The following is a 23,139-nucleotide window of genomic DNA, read 5'->3' on the forward strand; positions in this document are numbered from 1 at the left end:
AAGAGCAGCCCCTTGATGTAACCCCTCCAAACTCAGGGCAATTCATACAGATTCACAGTGCGATGTATCATGCAGAGTAACCTGCATGTTATTTCTGTCGGGAGGACTACCCTTTCCTTTTTTCTATTCTCCTTTCTACGCACAGAACATTTGCTCGTTCTTTAAGATCCAATTTAAATACAATTTTCTCCAGTCACATGAGGAGTGTACTTGTGTGTGTGCGTGACAACTGTCCACTCATCCTCCTAAATAGTGACCAAAAAAGCTTTAAAGTCCAAGTTTTCTGCTTTTTTTCTTTTACAGTTTGCTGCTATTGGCAGGTCTCAATTTAAGAAATCATCACTTACAATAAGGTCAGGAAAACTATTTTCCCAGAAGAAAATAAAATCTTTTTTTTTTCTTTTCCACGTTTTTATCAACTCTATCTGGAACTGGTTTTTGTGTGTCTCTGCTAATCCTAAATCAATAGTAGACTTATGAGTCAGAACAATGTTTTCAATGGTCTGGTATGCGTATGCCTACCTTAGCCAGTTCTGTGGCTTTAACTTACGTGCTGAACTCATCCTGTTTTTAGTACCAAAAAGAGTAACTACTCTGCTGAGAATGCTATGCAAATAGCTTCCCTTCACTTACATGCTCTTACAAAAGACTGGAAGAACCTACTTACTGTGCAGATTATATTGGGTGAAAAAGACAAAGTAGCTGAGACACTATGTGACCCACTGGAGAACTTAACCACAATGACATAAAAAACAGCCTGTCTGCACAGGCAGTGTGGTATCGTGAAGACGAAGCTTTGAAATCATTAAGATCTGGCTTCAAATTTTTACTCTGCTGCTACCCAGCTTTATGGCCTTCTGCATCATTTAACCTCTTTCTAGTCTCAGAACTATAACATGATGGTAGGTCTTACTTTCTGGATTATTGACAAGTTTTTGTTAAACCACTTGACTGGAATATTCATAGCATAGTTCCCAAACCCCAGCAAACAAATGATAGCCAACACTGTGCACCTGGATAGATATACAAACACAGAATGATGCTAAAATTAAAAGAGTGTAACATGAATCTTGAAAGGTCTTATTAATAAAAACAAACCCGGAGCCAGGTATTGGGATGAATGCTGAAAGATCAAAGAAGCAGAACAAGCCACAGCTAACCTCACCTTGCCAACTTCTCAGCCTATCCTGTTTCCTCAAACTGGAAACCTCTGAGTCCTCATCCGAATGGATCTCACCTGAACTGCTGCTAAAAGCCTAAAAGCTAAAAAGCCTCTAGTTCCTGGTCGTCATGCCTTATATACCTTTCTGCTTCCTGTCATCACTTCCTGGGATTAAAGGTATGTGTCACCATGCTGTTTCCAGTGTGGCCTTGAACTCAGAGATCTGGATGGATCTCTGACTCCCAAGTGATAGGATTAAAGGTGTGTATGCCACCATTTTCTGGCCTCTATATCTATCTAGTGGCTGTTCTGTTCTCTGACCCCAGTTAAGTTTATTAGGGTGCACAATATACTGGGGGACATAATATCACCACAAAAGAGTAACAGAAAAGTCTAATTCTGCTGGTAAATACTGAAAGAACAAGACAAGATAACTAATGCTCCAGTTCCCAAGACTTCAGAATTTTCTTGTTAATTTAACTATATGCTAACTGGCCTGGCAGAAATGCAACATTCTAAAGAGACACTTTGTATTTCTGAATTTAACAGACTATTGAAACAATGGACCCAAAGAAATGGGAATTTCCCTAGCAATCTCATGTTCAGAGAAGGAAAAGGCACCAACCAGAGTGGGAGCTTGTCTCCCAAAAAGAGATTTCACCCAGTTCTAACAGCATATGAAACCACCCTACAGGGTGAGACTGAAGTCCAGACAAGAATGAGTTAACTGTGAGCAGGACCACACCTTGACTACAGCTACTTAGATGTTCATATCCTTTGCCTCTATTAAAACCCTAGTCTATTTCTGACTTGGAAGGGTTAACATCTTTTTGTTCTTCTTCCCAACGTAGCCACATTGAATACATTCTTCTCTACTTTACACCTTTAATTGGCTTTCTGAGGATAGGTGGCCAGACTTGATTTGGGGCACAGATTGTGATTCTCATGTCTGATAAAAGTATCAGCTCCGAAAATCTCAGAAAATAGATGAACACCACCAACAACTATATAGTTATAATGACTATATAGTCAGTTTATAAAACTAATTCTTAAGATTTACATATAAGCCATTCAAGCATTCAGTGTGACTAGAAAAATTCAGACCCTCTTCAAAAAACAATTCACAATTTTCTTTTCATTCAGCAAAATTTATTTATATAATTAGAAAACCCAGAGCACAAAAGTTATTTTCTATCACACAAGCATAAATCTCTCTGCAAAAAATACACAAAGATTGTTTTATTTCTTGGAGGTTCTGGATCATAAATAATAATAAAAGTACCATCCTATTATAATTTCCCAAGAATAATTTTTTTAAAAAATCAGGACCTAGAAGTAATATGATAAACAGCACCCCCTTGTGTCTCACTTTTTAAAAAAGGTATAAAGTTTAGAGCTAGTGTCTTACATGGCAAGAATATAAAACCCAAGACTTAACCTCTGCCTTTAAGGAATTCAAAGGCTACTAGGAGATAAATTGCTTTTACTTTACTAAAGGATATTTTAACTTAAAAAAAAATACCAAATTAGTACTCAGACAGTTTAATGATGATAGACATAATCAGGAAAGTGACACATCCACATATAAACAGGGCCCCATTTCTCTTCTTACAAGAACATCCTTGTTTCATCTTTAAAAAAAATCTGCGAGTCTATATCATACACAGGCTAAGAAGCAGCTATTACAAGACAGCTTAGTCTTCAGAGACTTAAACTCTCCCACCATCTCCCTACAAAGGGACATGTCCTAAGAAATGTTATTAGACGATTTGTCACTGTGCAAACATCACATAATGTACTTACACAGAAATGGCACAGCCCACCACACGTAGGTTGTGTTATACACAGAGATAATGCAAACTACTATTCCTAGTGCTCTGATGAAGGACAATTTAAGATTAGGGGCTGAGAACACAGCTCAGTTGGTGGAGTGCTTGCTTAGCATGCACAATGCCCTGGGTTTGACTTACAGCACTGGATACACTGGGTGTGGTGGTATACCTCCATAATTCCAGCAATCTGGAGACAGAAGCAGAAAATCAGAAGTCCAGGGTCATCCTTGGCTATACAGTGAGCACAAGATAGCCTGGGATACATGAGACCCAGTAAAAACAGAAAACCCAACAAGAACAAAGCCCCCTTAGATCAAGCAGAAAAGAAAATAATGCAATTAAGGGATATAGTAAATAGTAAACTTATAAGGTTGGTGCTGATGGGACACAGCATACTGTTTTGGTTTTTCAAGACAGGGTTTCTCTGTGTAGCCCTGGCCGTCCTCAAACTCGGAAGTCTGCCTTGCCTCTGCCTCTGCTGAGATTAAAGACTTTCACCACCACTGTTCGGCACTATCGGGTATATTTATACCTGTGTGCTATACACAGGTAATGCAGGTAGCCCGTTTACAACAGCATCACCACAAACATGATAAGGTTTATGATTTCACTGGGTGACAGGGACTTTTTAAAATCCATTATGGGACAACTGTCATGCATTCAGTGGAAATGATGTTGTGTGGCTCCTAAGTGCACTTAAGAACACAAGCATTAGCATGTCTATACTCAAAACTCAGCCTTGCCTCTAACTCAGAAATTTGGAGCAGTCTACTTAGCACCAAGCCTCAGTTTCTCCATCCAGACATAATAATGATTCCTATGTTATAAGGCTGTCATAATAATAAAATGAGTAACTATCGAGTACTTAGAATGTCTCATGAAAGAAAGCACTGCACACCTTGGCTACTGTTAAAATACACACAGATAAGTAAATAAAAACGTGCTCAAGGAAAGATAAAAGCAAATGTCATACAACATTCCCAAGCAATAGCACTTATGTGGCAGACCTCTTAGGATTTCTAGGCTAAGAAAGGATTTTCTGTCTGCATTTAGGAACTTTTGTTAAAATCCATGAGAAATGGATCCAACTGGTTTGGATTATAAATAATGAAGTAAAAAAGTTAAACTGGCATGTTATGCAGTAAAAAGGGATAGGTGTTAGCACATGCCTGTAACCATAGCACTCAGGAAGCTGGAGAATTGTCAAGAGTTTAAGGCCAGTATGAAATACACAGTGAATTCCAGGCTAGTTGGGCTACTGTGTGAGACCCTGTTTTAAAACAACACAAAAGTAGACTAAGGAGACGTGAAGACTACAGACACAGCCTGAGTCCACCTCTGGGAAAAAAAACATTAAAAATACGACTGGCAAATTGTAAACAAGGTGTACAGATTTCACAAAGTAGTGTATCTATGTTCATTTCCTTATTTCCTTATTTTGTGACAGTTTCTTTTTACTTTTTTTTTTTTTTTTTTTTTTTTTTTTTTGGTTTTTCGAGACAGGGTTTCTCTGTGTAGCTTTGCACCTTTCCTGGAGCTCACTTGGTAGCCCAGGCTGGCCTCGAACTCACAGAGATCCGCCTGCCTCTGCCTCCTGAGTGCTGGGATTAAAGGCGTGTGCCACCACCGCCCAGCATCTTTTTACTTTTTGAGACACTGTCTGCTCTACAGCCAAGCTGCTGTCCTAGAACTCAAAATTCCTGCTTGGTCTCCAGAGAATCAGGATTTCAGGAACAGGCTAATGACTCCAACTCCCTAATCTTAATAATTATACTGTATTTATGGAAGATGTTAAATTCAGGAGGTCTGAGTGAACATACATGGTATATAAGAATTCTCTGTACTATGTAGGACACTTTTTGCAAGTATAAAATAATTTCAACTTTTTAAAAAAAAAAAAAAAACATCTTTACAAGGTCAGCAAGATGGCTCAGGGGTACAGATGCCTCTCATAAACCAAGTCTGATGGCCTGAGCTCCACCCAGGGAACCACCGGGAGAAGGAGAAAATTCCTGCAAGTTGTCCTCTGACCTCTAGACACATGCCGCAGCATGCACACACCTGCTACTATGTGCAGGTACAGACAGTCAATAAATGGAAAAATAGTTTCTGAATTTTTAGAAAAAATTTTTTAATTATGCTCAAAGAGCACTCTCCTCTACATCCAATTCTTACCTTAAAAACCAACCATTCTATACCAGGAAGCAACAAGTTTACCTTATGTCCAAATCAACAACAAAAGTAACAAAAGCTCATGTTTTTCTGAAATTCTCATTGAATAAAAGAAAATAAACTTTGGTAGTTTCCAGCCCCAAAATGTCTTGCCTAAGTGCTTTAGTTACTGGAAGTAGTAATGATAGATGTTTTATAGTCTATACTCCATGCAGGCTTCTTATATTCAGTACCTCTAGTATAAAATTCAGCAAGAGAGATATGTGCTTAGGCAGTTATAGAAATCTGTAAAAAAAAAAAAAAAATTGAAGCTAAGTAATTTACTCAAAGTTACACAACTGTTACATTAGCTAAGACCTAAATTCATACTACTCTACTGTGACTCTATCAATCTGATGGTCTGACGTCTTCCAAGGGATCGAGGTTGCAACACAGTATGTAGATTAGGGAACCAGACATCATCAATCTGAACAGGTAAAATGTAAAATCTAAGTGATCATTACATTTCTAACTACTGAAAAATATACATTTCAACTGTGAAAACAAGACAGGAAAGAGATTTAAGGAATCTGAGCAATTCTAACTTAAAGTGTTTATAAAAACATCTGGTTTACACACACACACACATACATATTTCACTCATATTCTTACAAACATATGCACACATACACATACATGCATACATATACATATTTCCACTAAAAATGGAAAGCTTAAACTATTTTGACTAACAATGTAGAAGGCAAAATTTTCCTGAAACATCTCCTCTAGACTGCTCAGAATGGAAGCCTGCAGGCCAGTGTTCCCTGTCTCCATAAGGAAATGTATGGGAACTTACCTTCCTATGTGACCAGAGGTTGATTTCAGCTCAACAGAGGACTGCAACTATCCACAGTGCTTTGATACTGGGTAGTTGGTTTTTCCCAATCTTTTAACAAGTGGTTTCTAAACCTGGATAGGCCTAGCTTTCAAAAGCGTATCTGTTACCCACTAACAAGAACGCTTTCAAGCCACCCTCACTGTAAAAGAGGAAAATGATGGAGGCAGGGATGGCTCCACTAGCACATGGCAAAAGGCAATTCCATAGGTCAGTAACATTCACTTCAGTATAATTCACTATAGGATAAAGGGAAGATCAGAAGATCTTTTTCAGCTCAGTATTCTTTGCTTATCAATTGCACCAATTAAGTCTACTACTTTTAAATTTTTTTTTATTTTTAACTGTGTGTGTGTGTGTGTGTGTGTGTGTGTGTGTGTGTGTGTGTGTGTGTACGGTGCCTGAAGAGGCTAGAAGAGAGTGTCCAATTCCCTGGAGCTGAAGTCACAGGCAGTTTTAAGCCATCTGATGTGTGCATTGAGAACTGAACTTGGCTCCTCTGTAGGACTAGTACATGTTTTTAACTGCTGAACCATCTCTTCAGCTAAGCCCTTCTTATGATGTATGTCACCTTGTAAAATTCATTCCAAGACATTATACAGCATATAGGAGAAAAGATGTATAAATGTTTCTAAAAAATAAGACAGAAAAAAAGAATTATCAATTCAGTTTGTGTATTAAGTCGGCCTTTATATTCCTTTCTTATAAATATATGATTTGATGAAAAGTTAACTGAAACATCACAGGCATTATACAGAATATCTTTCCAATGTTCACACCTATTTGGCAACATTATTTGCACCATTAGAAGAAAATTAGGGTCAAAGGTTATACACCTAGTACACGGCAGAGCCTGAACTTTTAACACAAGATACCACACTGCTTGAACGCACTGACCTTTCTAACCACCCTATCAGCTCTATAAGCAGCATCTTCAAAAGAAGTACATTTTATAGAAAAAAAATCAGAGATCTATAGAGATTAAGTAACTGCATGAATACTATACTAATTTAACGCAGCATCCACAGTGAAATGACCTCACAAAAGCTAGTCTAGCAGTGCTGTGATTACAGCCAATATTACACATGGAGCTTTAAGTTAAACACACATCCCAACACCATGGTTCTTCCTAACTAAACTCAATTTTTTCACTACAAATGAACCAGGTCAATGCTGTGGTATTGCTAAATGCAATATAGAAAACCACAGCAGAAATGTAGAATTATTCATTATCATGCTTCCATTATCTGTGTGGCATAATACACAAATTGAGGATACTATGACTGCTTATAAATAACTCAAACAACCTACATTAATATTTAATGAACTTGTTCTTACTGTGTAAATATTTTAACATTTCCAATGTACACATGCAGCAACAGAAAAGACTCTTAAGGCCAGCTATTACATATCAAGTCATCACATTAGAATAGTATATATCAAGAATAGAAAAGAGGCCTGGCATGGGGATGCACGCCTTTAATCCCATCACCCAGGAAGCAAAGGAGGATCTCTGTGAGTTTGAGGCCAGTCTGGACTAATAAGAGAGACTGTCTCAAAAACAAACAAACAAAGATTTAAAAAGGAATAAAAAAGGCTACTCTTTCTATCCACTTAGGAGCAATTAAAACAGAGAAATAGAAGCTATTGTTCAAGTGAGTGACATAATGGCATCAACTCCACAGAGTGTATTTAAATGTTTCTTCCAGATTTTACACAACACATAAAGTCAAACACAAGCATACTTTAAGAACACCAAATCTTCGTACACAATGTGCTTTTCAATGATTATTTGAATAGTATTCTTTTTAACACTTGAAACATCAAAATTACAAGTATATGCTTATAAAGAGATATTCTGATGTTTTCTTTATCCTCTATGAACATGCAAAAACAAATGGGTCTCTCAGCTCTTCTAGGGTTCTCATTTTCTACTTTTGATTTTTTTTTTACATTAGAGTTGTAGTCTTACAACCAGAGGGTGAAAACAATTGAGAAAATCAGTTCTAAATAAGCTCTGAATAGCTGTTTGATGAAACAGAAGCAAAAATGATGAGTTACTCAACTCATCTTTGTTCACTCAACCACGTTATCATGGCAACTGGCTCACACACGTTCAGTGCTCCCTCTTAAGCAATAAAACAACTGGTAACCAAGAGCAAAGACACGAACATGTTTAAGGTAATGACAGACTCACTACCTGTTAGGTAAATTACACAACTTTTCTTTTTTTGGTAACACAGTAAGCTGACCTGTAATATGCCAAAGGTCTTATAAAAATAGCTCTAGCTTTTTTTTCTTTCTTTCTTTTTTTTTTTTTTTTTTTTTCAAGACAGGGTTTCTCTGTGTAGCTTTGCGCCTTTCCTGAAACTCACTTGGTAGCCCAGGCTGGCCTCAAACTCACAGAGATCCGCCTGCCTCTGCCTCCCGAGTGCTGGGATTAAAGGCGTGCGCCACCACTGCCCGGCTCTAGCTTTTTTATCTTTAGAATTTTATTTTTATTTTTGTATATTTACTTTATTTTGTATCTGAGTGTGTATCTGTGTGGGTGCCTGAGGAGGCAAGAAGAGGATGTTGGACCCCTCTGAGGTAGAGTTACAGGCAGCCGTATGCCACTGAAGGTGGGTGCTAGGAACTGAACTGAGTCCTCTGCAAGAGTACCTTTTAACTACCAAGCCATCTCTCTAGTTCCTCTAAGTCCAAGTCTGCTTTTATAATAAGCAAAATGATACGACTCTCCTGAAATACTCTTTTCTGCACTTTATCTAAAATAAAACAAATTATCAGGGTGGAACATGGTTAGCACATGTAAGGCTCTGGGTTTAATATCTCTCTCTCTCTCTCTCTCTCTCTCTCTCTCTCTCTCTCTCTCACACACACACACACACACACACACACACACACACACACACACACACAATTCAAATCCTATCACCACTAAAGTTACTAATGTTTGAGCAATCAAGCCAAAAACATTAGCAAAACACAACAGACATTTCTCCTTTTCCGAAAGCACATGACAGAATGACTTTAGTTCTGACGTACAATTCTTGTCCTCTGACAGTTCCTCCTCTAACTCCCTTCCAAGACGCAACAGCTGTTCTGTAGATAGGCCACAACATCAAAACCTAAAGCATGCCAGCACAGAGTACTTCTTTACCACTAAGCAAATTCACATCCATTTTAATCTTTCTCAATAAAGCAGACTGAATCTTAAAGGAGTTCCTTCTCTTGTTAACTCTAGAGACTCTAATGAATGGCTAGCTTAGGTAAATAAAAACCAGCACTTTAAATGTGGCATGTGTTTACCATTCTCTTCAGCCATGGACAGACAACAGAGAAACAGAAAGCACCGACAATTATTTTCTACAGAAATACAAAGTTTTAGAATAAAACTATAATTGTATATCAAATAAATTAGTAAGTGTAATAATGAACTGAGTTAGAAGGTAATGCAACATATAGCCCTGATCAGTCCTTCTCTGTTACCAAGCCATATAAAACCAAAAACTGTCTTTTCTTTCTTTACTAGGAAAGTACACAGGGAAGCAAAATAGTGATTCTTCAGTGGTCCTCAGAGCTAAAAGGACAAACAACCAAGCATCTGAAGTCAGTTATTGCAAGCTTAAACCTTCTTTGAAATCTCTGCTTAGAGCTTTAAATATTATTTTAAAATTATATTCACTTTATCCTATAGGTTTATCTTAAAATTATCATTTTTTCACCACCACCACCACCACCACCAATTAAGGAAGAAAGGAATGAGGGGAGAAGGGAGAAACAGACACATAGCAAATGCTTACCATGATTACTTTGTGATTTCGTTTAACTGATACCTGCCAAGATACTCAAAATTCAGTGCAAGAAACTACAGATCTGGGAGCTGGAGAGATAGATCAGTAGTTAAGAACACATAAGGCTCTTTCAGAAAACCTTAGTACAGCTCTCAGAATCCACATTGGGCAGCTCACAAGTGCCTATGACTCTAGTTCCAGATGTTCCAACACTCTTTTGGCTTCCTTGGGTACTCATATGCACACGTACAGACAAATATATAAAAATAAAATACATCTTAAAACAAAAAAGAATTACAGACTTGTCAAGTATGGTAGTGCACACCTTTAATCCCAGCACCCATGAGGCAGATCTCTTTGAGTTCCAGGCCAGCCTGACCTACCTATAGTCAAGACTACATAATGAACGCCAGCATGACTCCATCAAGTGAGCTTAATGAGAATCTGTCTTAAAACAAACAAACAAACAAACAAAAACCCAGAATTACAGGTTTAAGAATAAAGTGATATACTAATAGCTCCACTATCATTTATTGTTTTTACTTATTAACAGTTAAAATACCAAAAGCTTTATTCTTCCTACTTATATTTCTAAGATTGGTCATTCAGTAATTTCTCATTTAAAATCCAGGGATGCTTCCTTCCTGCAGATTTAAAAGCCGTAACTCAACTGAAAAAGAAATCTTTTACATGCAGCTTTTCCCAGCTTACAACTTACTGATGCCACATCTCTGTGCACTATTCAGATAGAAATCAAACAAACAAAAAAATTCTGTGTATTTCCTCTTGATAATCTTGATCCGATACAATTACTTGCATCAATTACATTTAAATTTTTAGGAATTATTCACTAGTGTGTGTCCGCCCGCCTGCCCCAGCCCACCCACATGGGTGTATGGGGTTAGTGGACAACTTCATGGGTGTGGTTCTTTCCACTGTGGGTCTGTTCAGCAAGCTTGTACGCCAAGTGCTTTTACCTGCTCTCTGGCCCACAACTGCCTTTTTAAAGTTAAAGTTTTCTTCTTCTTCTTCCTTTAGCTTTTAGAGATGGTATTGCATATAAACGGAAAACATAAAAGTCCTCAGTACATATAGAGGGTTTAATGACTCTCACAAATTAGCACATTAAGCAGAACTCAGATAAGAAAATGTCAATAGCATATAGTGATATATTTTATTTTCTATATAACTATTCTAATTAGCCTTTGGGCTTTATTGTCAGTTATTTTATGCTATATACTGTATGTGGGCATTAAATTCATTCATTTATTCACTCATCAAACATTTATTGCTTGAAGACCTACTATTCCTTATATAAATCAAAAATAATGCAATGCAATATATAGTTCTGGTAGATAAGCCAATAAATAACATAATTTCTAGGTCCTCATAGAGCTTTTATTCTATTAGCAGTAAATGATAATAAAGTATGTCAACCATACGGCATATAAAACGGTAACAGGTGCTATGGAAAAAAATACAGCAGATGGATGTTAGAAATGTAGAGGGGATTTTTTTAAAAAGCATGGCTGGAGATTTCCATATTGAAAAGGTAGTATCTAGGTCAAAATCTGGAAGAATGATATGGAGCCAGCCAAGTGGGTATCAAATGAAAGGACACTCCAGGTACAGAAGTCAGCAAGAACCAACTGTGAAACAGAAGTATGCCTGTTACATCAGCAAGAGGCTAAGCACATGAGAAGGGGACAGAAGGAAGATAAGCAATGGGGGCAGGGTGAGTGTTAGAACACACAGGCTCCAGGGTAGCCTCTAACAAATGGGCAAATGTGGCTTTTACTCTAGTCAAGAGGAGGTTAGGAAGAGTCTAGAATAAAAGGTGTGATATGCGGCATACTGCAATGGCTTCTGGCTGATGTACTTAGTAAAGACCCAAAAGAGTGGAAGCAGGGAGACCAGCCAGGGAACTGCCACGATACAGGTAAGTGTGGTAGCTTGGACAGGTGGTAACAGTGAAGAAGGTAGGTAGCAAGTGGTCAGACAAAGATTGACTTCAGATGGAGGCAGGGCACAGAGAATGAGACCTTAGGACAAGAAAGTACTCAGGATCTGCCTCCTACACTGGAAGAGTAAAGCTGTTACTAACAATAAAACAAACACTACAGGAAATACAGATTTCAGATCTACCTCAGATTGGAAGACAGGAAGCTTGAGATCTTCATATAATACTCAAGTGGAGACGTCCAGCAGAAAATTGGGCTTCACAGTCAGTTATTCAAAGGAAAGATCTGGGCTAAAGATTAAATTTGGTACCATCAATACACAGATAGTATTTGGATCAAATCACCTTAGCAAAGGAATAAAGCAACAAAAAGAAGATACTCAAGACAGAACCCTCAGACATTATTAACAACTAGAGGTAGGTGAGATGGAGAGGCCCTAATGAAGTAACTAAAGGTGTAGGACAAAAACCAGTCAATAAAACTATCCTCAAAATCAAGTAGAGAAAGTACTCATCAAGAGTGAAGCATCTGAATCAAGACTGCTAAGACCTTTGCAATTCAGCAACAAAAGTGCAGGGGGCAAAGGGGTTTCAGATCTACCTTTTTTAACAAATGTTTTGCTGTCAAAGGAGAGAAAAAAATTAAATCAATGACAGAAGGGGAGTAAAGGTGAGAGAGCATAGTGTTGGCTGAGGGAACAATTTAGAAGAGAGGATGAAATGATACGAGGAGGGAGAGGGTGCTGGAGCAAGAAGAAGTGAAAACTACTATAAAAGGAGCACAGTGAGGGTAGCCCTTATAGAACACACCCAGACAGGTAGGTAGATAGCAAGAGCTTGCCAACATTCTCTTCGGACTGCTTCTATTTTGTTAGTGCTCTAGGAAGTGAGGTCTAGCTAGTTCTGAAGAAGTGACGTTAGGGTGAAAAAAAAAAAAATGGACCACAGAGATGAACTATGATCAGTGGACAGCTAAGGACTTCCTGAGATCAGTGATCTAAAGTGAGCAGTAAATGTGATTGTGCCTTTCCTCTACATACTTTCAAACATGTGAGCACAGGCCAGGAATTAAGTGCATAGAAGGCTATGCACACTGTGACTACCCATGGAATCTAAACTGAATAAAGACAAGAGAGACCCAGGTATGTAGTCGGAGCTTTTCTGTGTCCTGGCCTGCTGGCGGTCTGCACAAATCTTTCCCACTCACATCCCCTAAGTAAACACACAGAGGCGTATATTAATTATAACTGCATGGCCATGGCTCAAGCCTTTTGCTAGCTAGCTTTCATATCTTAAATTAGCTCATAACTATTAATCTATGTATTGCCACATGTTCCGTGGCTTTACCTGATCCCATTACATGTTGCTCCTTGGGCGGCTGGCTGGTGTCTCTGCCTTCTTTCTGTCTCTCCCTTTGAATTTCCCACCTGCCTCTAAGATGCCTTGCCATTGGCCAAACAGCTTTATTTATCAACCAATCAGAGCAACACATATTCACAGTGTACAGAAAGACATTCCCCCATCACAGGTAGGATCAGCAAGAATGAAAAATATGTCAGATGGACCTAGAGTAAGAGAAACAGAAACATGGAAAGATATGAAGGCGGCTGAGAAGAAACTGAAACTGAGATAACAGTCTGATTTGCAGTTTGTATAAAAACGAGGTCTACACATGAACAGAAAGCTAGGGCAGAAGGCAAACTCTGAAGGAGTGTCGTTCCAGGTTTGAAGACACAGGGCTACTGAATGCTGTACATGTGAGCACCGAAGTCCCCAAGAACTTTCACACATGCAGTCTTGGACTATCTTTTCAAATCTGTCACACTGACAAACAGCCTTAGAAAAATAGTGTCTTCCTCCAGAGGAAAGGACAAGTTTACCTTTTCCCTTAAAGAGAATCTCATCCTCCCCAGAGCAGATATGATTTACCCATTATAAAGAATTTCAGCTCCCTAAGCCGGGGATCCCCCACCTGTGTGATGAGCTAATGGGGTGCAGGCATCACCTAGCTTCTTCACAGCCAGTTTTGAGACTCTCACTAGTTCTGAGACTGAGAACTAGTACAGGCAAATATTAGTATGGTTTGGGATGTTTTGTGGATAATGCTTTTGCTGTTAATAGTTCTAGAAGTCTCTGTCTCCTCTTCTGCCGCCATCCTTTAAACTAGGTTAACTTATCAGTTTGCAACTGGAGGAAAATCCCCAACACTGGACAGTTGTTGACAAAATCCTCAAGGCATGGGAGGTACAACGAGATAAATACAACTAAATATGTAGGAGGAAGACTAGTCTGATAACAGGAGATGGAATCTAGAGACATTTTAAAAGAAAATATGCTGGAAGAAACAAATACAACATCTCTAGGCTCAACAATATGAAAAAGCAAACACACACACACACACACACACACACAACACACAAACACACACACACAACCTATTACTTGTGAAGGTTGAAGGCAATGACGAAGAAGCAAGATTGAACTTCAAGAACTGAAGCAGTGTTAACAGATGAGGTTCAACCATCAGCATTCTTACTACTGACCTTGAGTTCTATGGACATTACAAAAGCTTTTCAGGAGACTAGGAAAGTGAAGTCTTTAGGGTCAGATTTGGACATACGCAGAAACACTCACAATCTTGGGCTCCTTGCAGTAACTCACAGGAACAGAAAAGGCATGATGAAATTAGTTGTAATTAGTCCTCATCAGATTAGTTTCTATATCCTTTGATATGGTTTGAACTGGATCATGAGGGCACTGTCTTTCTAGGTGAATTAATCTACTTACAAGTTCATAGCTAAACAGTCTATCAGGAAGTGGAACCTAGCTGGAGGAAGGGGCCACTGGAGGTGTCTTTGAAATGTTTATCTTGTCCCTGGCCCTTTTGCTTCCCAGCTGCCATGAGGACAACAGTGTTCCTCTGCCATGCTCTTCCACTACACTACTGCTTTGTCATGGACTTGGATGCAATGGGATCAGCTGGCAGACTGAAACTTCCAGAACTATGAAGGAAAATAAATCTTTCCTCTAACATGATTTATGTCAGGCAATATGCCACAGCATACCCATCTAGTATCAACTATGGAACACTCTTAACAAAATATTTTCACCAAATTTTAATCTTAAGTTTATAAAAATATAATAAAAAAAAAACTAATTAAAGGTAGTTAAGATGCAACTGTTAACTTACTTGAATTAGATCTAAAATGCCAAGCTCACTTTCTGAGGAATCCACACAGAAGACAAAATATAGTGTTGCATAATGTCTATAAATCAGTTTGTTGTCAGATCCTCCAATTAATCTAAATGACAAAACAAAATAATTAAAATGGTGTAGGGAACAAAATACAGAACATTTCATTAGCTCAAGCAAATTTGCATTTGTTAAAACCTTTTATAAAACAAAATGCAACAATGGCATAGCATTCAAGTAAACTTCAGAAGTTAAGTAAACTTAAGACAGCAATTTTGTAGTCTTCAGAAATGTCAAGTAAAAGAAGCCAGTTAATTTTAGTTAGTTATTCATTAAAGTATTCACTGGGTAAGTACGGTGTGTCAGGCACTGATAGCAAAAGAGAGACAAGAAAGTTAATAGGTAAGGGAAGGTGTCACACAGAGAACCAAGGCAGGTCCTGACATACCCCTTCAGAGTGGACACTGAGAAAGAAAGTAATAGTTAGGCTGACATCTAATCATTAGGGGTGGGACACGGAAAAATGAAGAGAGGAGCACCTTGGAGTAAGGTAGCAATGGCTGACAAGACAATATGCACTTTCAAGGAGACAGGAGGCCAGTAGACAAGAATAGATTAGTAAACAATGAGGCTGAAGGAACAGGCAAAAGCCAGATCACAGAGTATGTGCAAGTGCTTACAAGATATAACTTCATAGGTCACAGTAAAATACACAGCTTAAGACTGATTATCAGCTAGAAAAAAAAAAGATTATTTCTTAAGTTTTAGACAGATGCTCTCTAAAAACATTGTTCTCAAATCTAAATGTAAGAACGCTGGGCTAATGAATACTCAATTCTTTCATCAAAAACTTTTATTCATATTGATTAGAATTCAGCAGTTTTAAAAGAATAATTTAGGAATCATCTGAGGCATCTTATATATTTCCAAATACACTATAGCTGTATAATAGTAGAGTTTATAATACCAAATTTACCTTCTCAAGACCACTTCAACATTAACATAATTTAAAACTAGGCTACATACAATCAGAACTAAGAGCATATTCACAACAATATAGGGTGTGGCATTTTTCTTATTCCATAAATATAACACTGAACTTACAAGCTCTATAGAAACCACTTCTCTAAGTACATACTACTTCCTTGTCCTGTAAGAGCAAAAACAAATAATCTTGTGGGGGGGGGGGTGAAGGATTCTTACTATGCTGTTATTTGTCTGGAGAGGATTTAATTTCAAAGTCTGTATGTGCACTTCAAACATTCTGAAATTGGTTATGACAACAGTCACAATTGTTCCCTGAAGGGGTGAAATAAGCACCTCAGCAATTTCACTATAGCTTGTCTTTTGTTTTGTTTTAAAGACCATGCTTCTGAAAAACATGTTATAAAGTAGATTAATGCTCAGAGAAACTAAGGACCTCTACAAAGCAAGTCCATAGTTGGCTTTGAAAATACAACTTCACTTTAAACAAGTCTAATACTGATACAAACTCTTGTATGAAGTCTTAGTTAGGGTTTCTATTGCTATGATGAAACACCAAGACCAAAAAACAAGCAGGGGAGGAAAGGGTTAACTTGGCTTCCCTTTTCACATAGAAGTCCATCACTGAAGGAAGCAGGACAGGAACTCAAACAGGGCAGGATCTTGGAGGCAGGAGCTGATGCAGGGGCCATGGAGGGGTGCTGCTGACTGACTTGCTCCACATGGCTTGCTCAGCCTGCTTTCTTATGGAGCCCAGAACCACCAGCCCAGGGATGGCACCACACTGGGCCTCCCACACTGATCACTAATGAAGAAAATAACTTACAGCTGGACCTTATGGAGGCATTTTCTCAACTGAGGCTCCCTCCTCTCTGATGACTCATTTGTGTCAATTTGACAAAAAAAAAAAAAAAAAAAAAAAAAAAAAAAAAAAAAAAAAAAAAAAAAACTAGACAGTACAGAGGTGAAATACAGTATGTAAAATAAACAGAAAGTCCTAATTTTTGATATCTTCTTAGACCTAATATTTCATTTTAGAGGAGAAAATGAAGTTCCAAGGATTTGAACAATCTGACCCAGGGAACTGACTAGCCAGGTTCAAAACCAGAACATCATCTCTGGCACAGTAACCACTTCCTATTTTTATATGGTTAGGAAAGAATCTCAATCCAAAGCATAATTCCTATCCAAACAGGGCCCTTCCTGTCACTCTGGTCCTCACCACTCTACCTGTGCAATGCACTACGTGAGGGGGAAGTCTGTGAGATAAGGTAAAAGGCTAAGAGAAAGAAGCAATAGCTATGGCAAAGACGACTAGATTCCTATAGAGGTTGAACAGAAGCAGAACAAGTCGCTGTCTTGGTCATTAAGTTAGAGTCTGGAGGGGTTAACACCAAAACCTACAAATTATAAATATGCATTACATGTTGAAGTACAGCATGATAGAACATTTTAAAATGTATCTAAAGACGAGTTGGCTACTGATATGTAAGAAAATTTCCCACATGATTAAAAAAAAGCATATGGTCAGACAAAAATGGGTTCTGTTGCCCTGACATATAATAACAATATGCATCTTACCATTCATGAGGCTTTTCTGATACTTAGTTTAATTCCCAATGAGAAAATATTAAGTGTATTATTCATATAACTGGGGAAAAAGTATTTATGGAAATATTTGAAGGTAAACTGCTTTCAACAGAATCCATTCATCTGAAGTATTTATTTAGAGTTTGGGATGCACGTCAGTAGGAAAACACTTGCCTAGCATGCACAAAGCCTTGGGTTTAATTCCCAATGCTGCAAACAATGAAAAAGAAAAAGAAATATTTACAGTATTTGTTTAGTTTGCAAGCTAATTTTTTTTTTTCATTTTAAAAATAGAAACATCTACTTGGTGAATCTATACTAGGGTTATATTAGGTACACAGATAGATTTGAAAAACAGACTTGGATTTTGTTTATAATAAAACAAAGGATATGATCTGAATTTTTATGTGCACTCACCCTAGGAATCCTATAGCCATTGGAAAGAATGATGTTTCAGACGTTTTAAACATCTATTCCGTTTATGTATTTGTGGGTGTGGGTGTGGGTGTGGGTGTAGATATGTCAAATGACAACTTGTTGGAGTACGTTCTCTCCTTCTACTACGTGGGTCCTAGGGATCGGATTCCGGTCGTCAGGGTTGGCAGCTAGCAACTTTCCTAGATAAATTCCATTTCTCCAGATAGATTTATAGGCAAAATTTTACAAAATACTAAGTAAAAAAAGCAACATGCAAATGAACATTGTGATCTCCTAAGTAAAATATTTTAAGGCTATACTTCCTGGAAGGATACACAAAAAACTGGGGAAAAAGATTAAGGCTGGGAGAGGGACATTTTTAGAAAGACTGAATATGTTAAAAAGTGTATAGATCAGAGTTATGCCTAACAGTGATAGCAATTAATTTACCTAATTTAATTAATTAGGAGGAATTTTCATCATAAACTGGTTAGTAGTATATACTTTTATCACACACTAGAAATTAGAAATACCCATGAAATGCTTTACTTACAATCCTCCTTCTAGGAAATTACAAACATTCTCATCTCGCTTAGACACCAAATGGAAAGTCTCCCTGATGATTTGCTGTTGCGTATCTTCACTCTGAGAAAGGAGAATTCATGTGCATTAGGATCAAGTTTACAGGTGCAACAGCATTTTAAGACATTTTGAAAATAAAAGATAGTAATTTTAATCTGGAAAAACAAAAGGGAAGGGTCCTTGGAAATCAGATACAGATTACAGAAGCAAAACCCAACATAGTTTGATGAAAAAGAGGAAAATCCATTATAGTTTACCACTACCATGAGAGAACCGGAACACTCAGACACACTGGTGAAAGAGGAAAGCAGACACAGGCTAGTGCCGGAGACCGATGCTTTACAGATGGCTAAACTAAGCCGGGAAGTAATATTAGATTAGCTCATGGAGCCAAAGTTAAGTATATTTGAGTGCAGGGACAATAGAGAAGCTTGGTTTACAGATAAAATGAACCTTGATAGAATACAAATTGAGGTTAATGAGTCCATCTTACTCATCTTTATGTAATTAAGACCCCAAACCAAGAATTGGTTCAGTAGATATTTTCTAAACTCAACCAAGCAATTCCTATCCCAGTAAAAAAGAACTAGCTTCCCAAGTCATTAAAAATGTGAGCAAAGGCCAGGCAGTGGTGGTGCACGCCTTCAATCCCAGCACTCGAGAGGCAGAGCCAGGCAGAAAGGCACAAAGCTACACAGAGAAATCCTGTCTCAAAAAACAAAAAAAAAAAAAAAAAAAAAGTGAGCAAAATTATGAACAGAAACTTCACAAGAAAGGAAATACGATGGTCCACAAACAAACACAAAGATGCTAAGGCGCAAAGTAGTCGGTGACTTCAGTCAAAGGAACAACGGCAACACTTTGGGAGCCACACTGGCACAGGTATAACACTCAACACAACTTCAGGGCAGAGAAATGCCCAGCCCGCCAGTGCACAGGTAAGCAGCACTAACAGTTCACAAGTTTCATTCATCAACACTTGTACTCCTCATACTCTGCTGACCCCTATGAAACCAGTTTTTTGAGGTTAAAAAAAAATTGTCAGCAATGGCATACATATAACAAACTCTTAATATATACAACAGGAAAGCGCTTATAAAATGGCCTTTACAAAGCTGAAGTATGGGGAGGCAGAGGCAGGAGGATCTCTGTGAGTTCGAGGCTAGCCTAGTCTACAGAGTAAGTTCCAGGACAGCCAGGTCTACACAGAGAAACCCTGTCTCGGAAAAAAAACAAACAAAAAAGCTGAAGTAATCCAAATATCCTCCATTCACAGAATAGATAAACTATGATATATTCTTACCATTACCATTTACATTTCCAAATCATAATGTGAAAAGTAAAAGTGCCTTGACTCAATCTTTCGCAACAGCAAGAGGCAGACTGGGGGTCTACAATGCATGGCTTATTCTGTGGAAGTCTGGGGGCTACAAGCCCAAAAATCAAGATCCCAGCTGTCATTTCTGGTGCACGGTTCTCCTCCTAGCCTGTGGGTGAGCTCTTTTTCACTCATGTGGCAGAGAAACAGGGCAGAAGCAAGCTCTCCAGCACCTCTTAGGAAGACACTACTCCCACCAGAGGGCTCCACTCTCACGCCCTCATCTAAACTCAATACTTCCCAAACTCCAGATACCATTCCATTGTGGCTGGAGCTCCAGCATGGGAATCTGGGAGACACACTTCAATCCACAGCTGAAACAGAAAGGGCAAGGAGCACAATGATACATAATCATTCCATTAGGATAAAATTCAAATCCAAGCAAAACTAAACAGTGCTTAATGACACATATATTGCAGGTCATAGAAACAAAATATTGCCAGCAATAGTGGCACACACCTGTAATCCAAGTATGTAGGAGGCTGAAGCAAGAGGGTTCCAATTTCAAGGTAACCCTGGACTACATGGAAAGTCAGATGATAGCCTGGCTACAGAGTGAGACTTTGAGCCAAAGAAAAACATAATTAAACTATAAGAAAACCAAAAGGATGAATAGCAAATATTAAGGATTGGTTTCACAAAAATTATATTCTCTAATCACATTACAACTAGGTAGAAAAAAGTCAACAGTTAAATGCAAATTATTTTAGTTTTCAATCAAACTTTTAATGAAAAGATCATAAACTAACAGTTTCTCATCTCTGTACATAAAGACTCAAGCTTCTGAACGGAGAGATCGGTCCTGGGTAAATGATTCCTCTATGACACTGGAAGGCTGCACAGCTGCAGCTCCAACCTCAAGTTAAGCTCGGTGTGCCTCCATCCCTCCCCTGCTCTGGGAAGGGTGGCAAAGTAGGACATGATCCCTTTTCCAACTCCAGTGAAATGAAATAGATATTCTTCTGCAGGTACTGGCAGATGGAAGGAACCCAGCCTGGCCCCCTGGGGCTCCTGCAAGTGGGGGGGGGCGGGGAGTCCTAGGATCTCTCTTTGACCCAAGAGAAGTCTGTTGTCTGTTATTCAGTATTTTCAGATCAATATATTACAGCAATAAATAGCAAGGTGGGGTAAAGGGATTTCCTGGTAGAAAGTTTAAGCAAGTGACACCCCCACTTCCTAGAGAGCATCCTAGGAAGAGAGTTTTGGGTGTCCTTAGTTTCCACAGCCCCCAACCACCTCCAGTTTATGATGTCAGACTGAGACTTTGGACAGATCCTTCTCCATCCCTCATTCCTAGCATCCACTGCACAGGTTCATCAACGCTAACCCCATCATGGCTGGGTGAAAGAAGACCTTGGTCACTGGAGCACAAAAGGGCTTAAAAGTCTGTCTGCTCTAAAAACAGGCTCTTAAAATTTTTTTTTAAATCACCAATATGAATCCAAACTGACAATTAATACACAAAATTCCCCTTCATAGCATAAACATCCTCCAAATTTACTTTGGACCTACCTGTGGAGTTTGCTCACCTGTGGTTTCTCCCCACCCACACATCAGCCACAGTGAATGCTCACTGCTCCCTCCAGTCCCCTGCCTCTGTCTCGAAACACCTTGTTCATCCCACTTGCTATTAGTACCTCTTTAAGTCTGAGCTAAACTCCAGGACTCTGTGCACCCTGCTTTTGACTCTCAGGAGAAAAAAAAAAAAAAAAAAAAGCTGTCCTTCCTACCTCCATGCTCCTTGGTACCATTTCTACTCCTGTTACATACTTAAAACAACATACTTGAACTTCCTTCATAGACTCCAAATTCTAACAGCAGGGTCTGAGCTCTGTATATGAAACACTCAGGAGAGATGTATACTATGAAACAAGTAAAATTCAGAAATTAAGGATATCATGAAAATTGTAACACAAGAAACTTTCAAATTCAGGATATAAACTAGAAAAACTTCAGGAAAATGCCTACACACGAGAGGAGGCACAGAAGAAAAGAGAACAACATTTTAAGAATGTACACTAGTCCAGAAGAATGAAGGATTACAGACTCAGAATAGAGAGAAGGACTGGGGATTTAGGTAACTCGGTGACAGCCCTTGCTGAGCACAATCAAGGGCCCTGGGCTTAATTCCTGCATCAAAACAGAATACAAAGAAACCAAGAAATGGTTACAGTAGACAATGAGAGCTTCTAGAACGAAAGACCTGATGGAGCACCCCACGCTATGGATGTGAACAGTCTCACAGCAAGGAGCTCTGAGACTTCAGAAACAGGAGTCTATACATCCCGGTAAATCAGTAAAATCCTCATACACACAAAGGGAGGAGCCAGACTTGCTGCAGACTTTTTGAAAGCCAACCCTGGAAACAGAAAGGTGGCACAGCATGCAGTCATGGAAGAAGTACTTCTGACCTGGAATTCTAAATCTCAATCAATGTACTTACACTAAGGCTTTCAGAACAGCAAGGTCTCATAAAATCTACTTCTTGTTACATTTTCCCCAAGAAGTCCCTGGCTCCACCATGATAAGGCAACAAAGATCTTCAAGCAATTGAAGATCTGACACAGAGAACAGGCAAGAGAAATCCCTCAGATAATAAAGTCCAAACACGACTGCCAAGCAACTGGTGCAAACTGGTCCTAGTCAAAAGGTTCCAAGAGATTTCTTAACGAACAGGAAACTGGCAGAGACACATATTAGAGATAAGTAAATTTTAAAAAGCTAGCTCAACAGGAAAGCAATTATCTTTAAGGAAGATAAAATGTCAGAAGGGAAAAAAAACAAAACAAAATTTACAACATGGCTCAGCTGAAGATAGTTTACATAAAAAACTAATATGAGCACTGAGGAGTGATGCAATCCGAAGTATGAAATAGCTTTGAGGGACTGAGACTCGGATGTTCTAAGTCAGAACTAAATAATTATTTCCAATAACAAAACCAAATAGATCATGAAATGTCTACAAAAGAAAACTTAGCCAAAAGCACATTATTTACACAATGCTGTGAAAACCAGATAAAGGTAGTCGCCTTGGAAAGGAGACATAGGAAAGGCTTTTTACTTTTGAAATTATAATTTGATTACAACATTTCTTCCTTCCCTTTCCTCCCTCCAAACCTTCCCATATACCTCTCCCAGCTCTGCTTCAAATTCAGTCTTTTTTTTTAAACTGTTATTGCATGCATACACGCATATGTA

The 23,139-nt window shown here is 38.5% G+C and overlaps 1 protein-coding gene across 4 annotated transcripts in view; it reads right to left on the reverse strand.

Moving 5' to 3' along the window:
• Ap3s1 (adaptor related protein complex 3 subunit sigma 1) overlaps positions 1-23,139 on the reverse strand; it is a 43,488-nt gene that overhangs the window by 13,122 nt on the left and 7,227 nt on the right. For 2 of the 4 annotated variants that reach the window (XM_037197137.1, XM_037197138.1), the window contains exons 2-4: positions 18,535-18,626; positions 14,988-15,099; positions 9,847-9,879 (exon numbers count right to left, since the gene is read on the reverse strand). In XM_037197137.1, the coding sequence (XP_037053032.1) occupies positions 9,847-9,879; positions 14,988-15,099; positions 18,535-18,626 (237 nt within the window). The remainder of the gene's footprint in view (positions 1-9,846; positions 9,880-14,987; positions 15,100-18,534; positions 18,627-23,139) is intronic. The other 2 variants (XM_028894131.2, XM_028894132.2) reach the window with 1 other exon arrangement.

Source organism: Peromyscus leucopus, chromosome 19, assembly GCF_004664715.2.
Source record: "Peromyscus leucopus breed LL Stock chromosome 19, UCI_PerLeu_2.1, whole genome shotgun sequence".
Classification (NCBI taxonomy): domain Eukaryota; kingdom Metazoa; phylum Chordata; class Mammalia; order Rodentia; family Cricetidae; genus Peromyscus; species Peromyscus leucopus.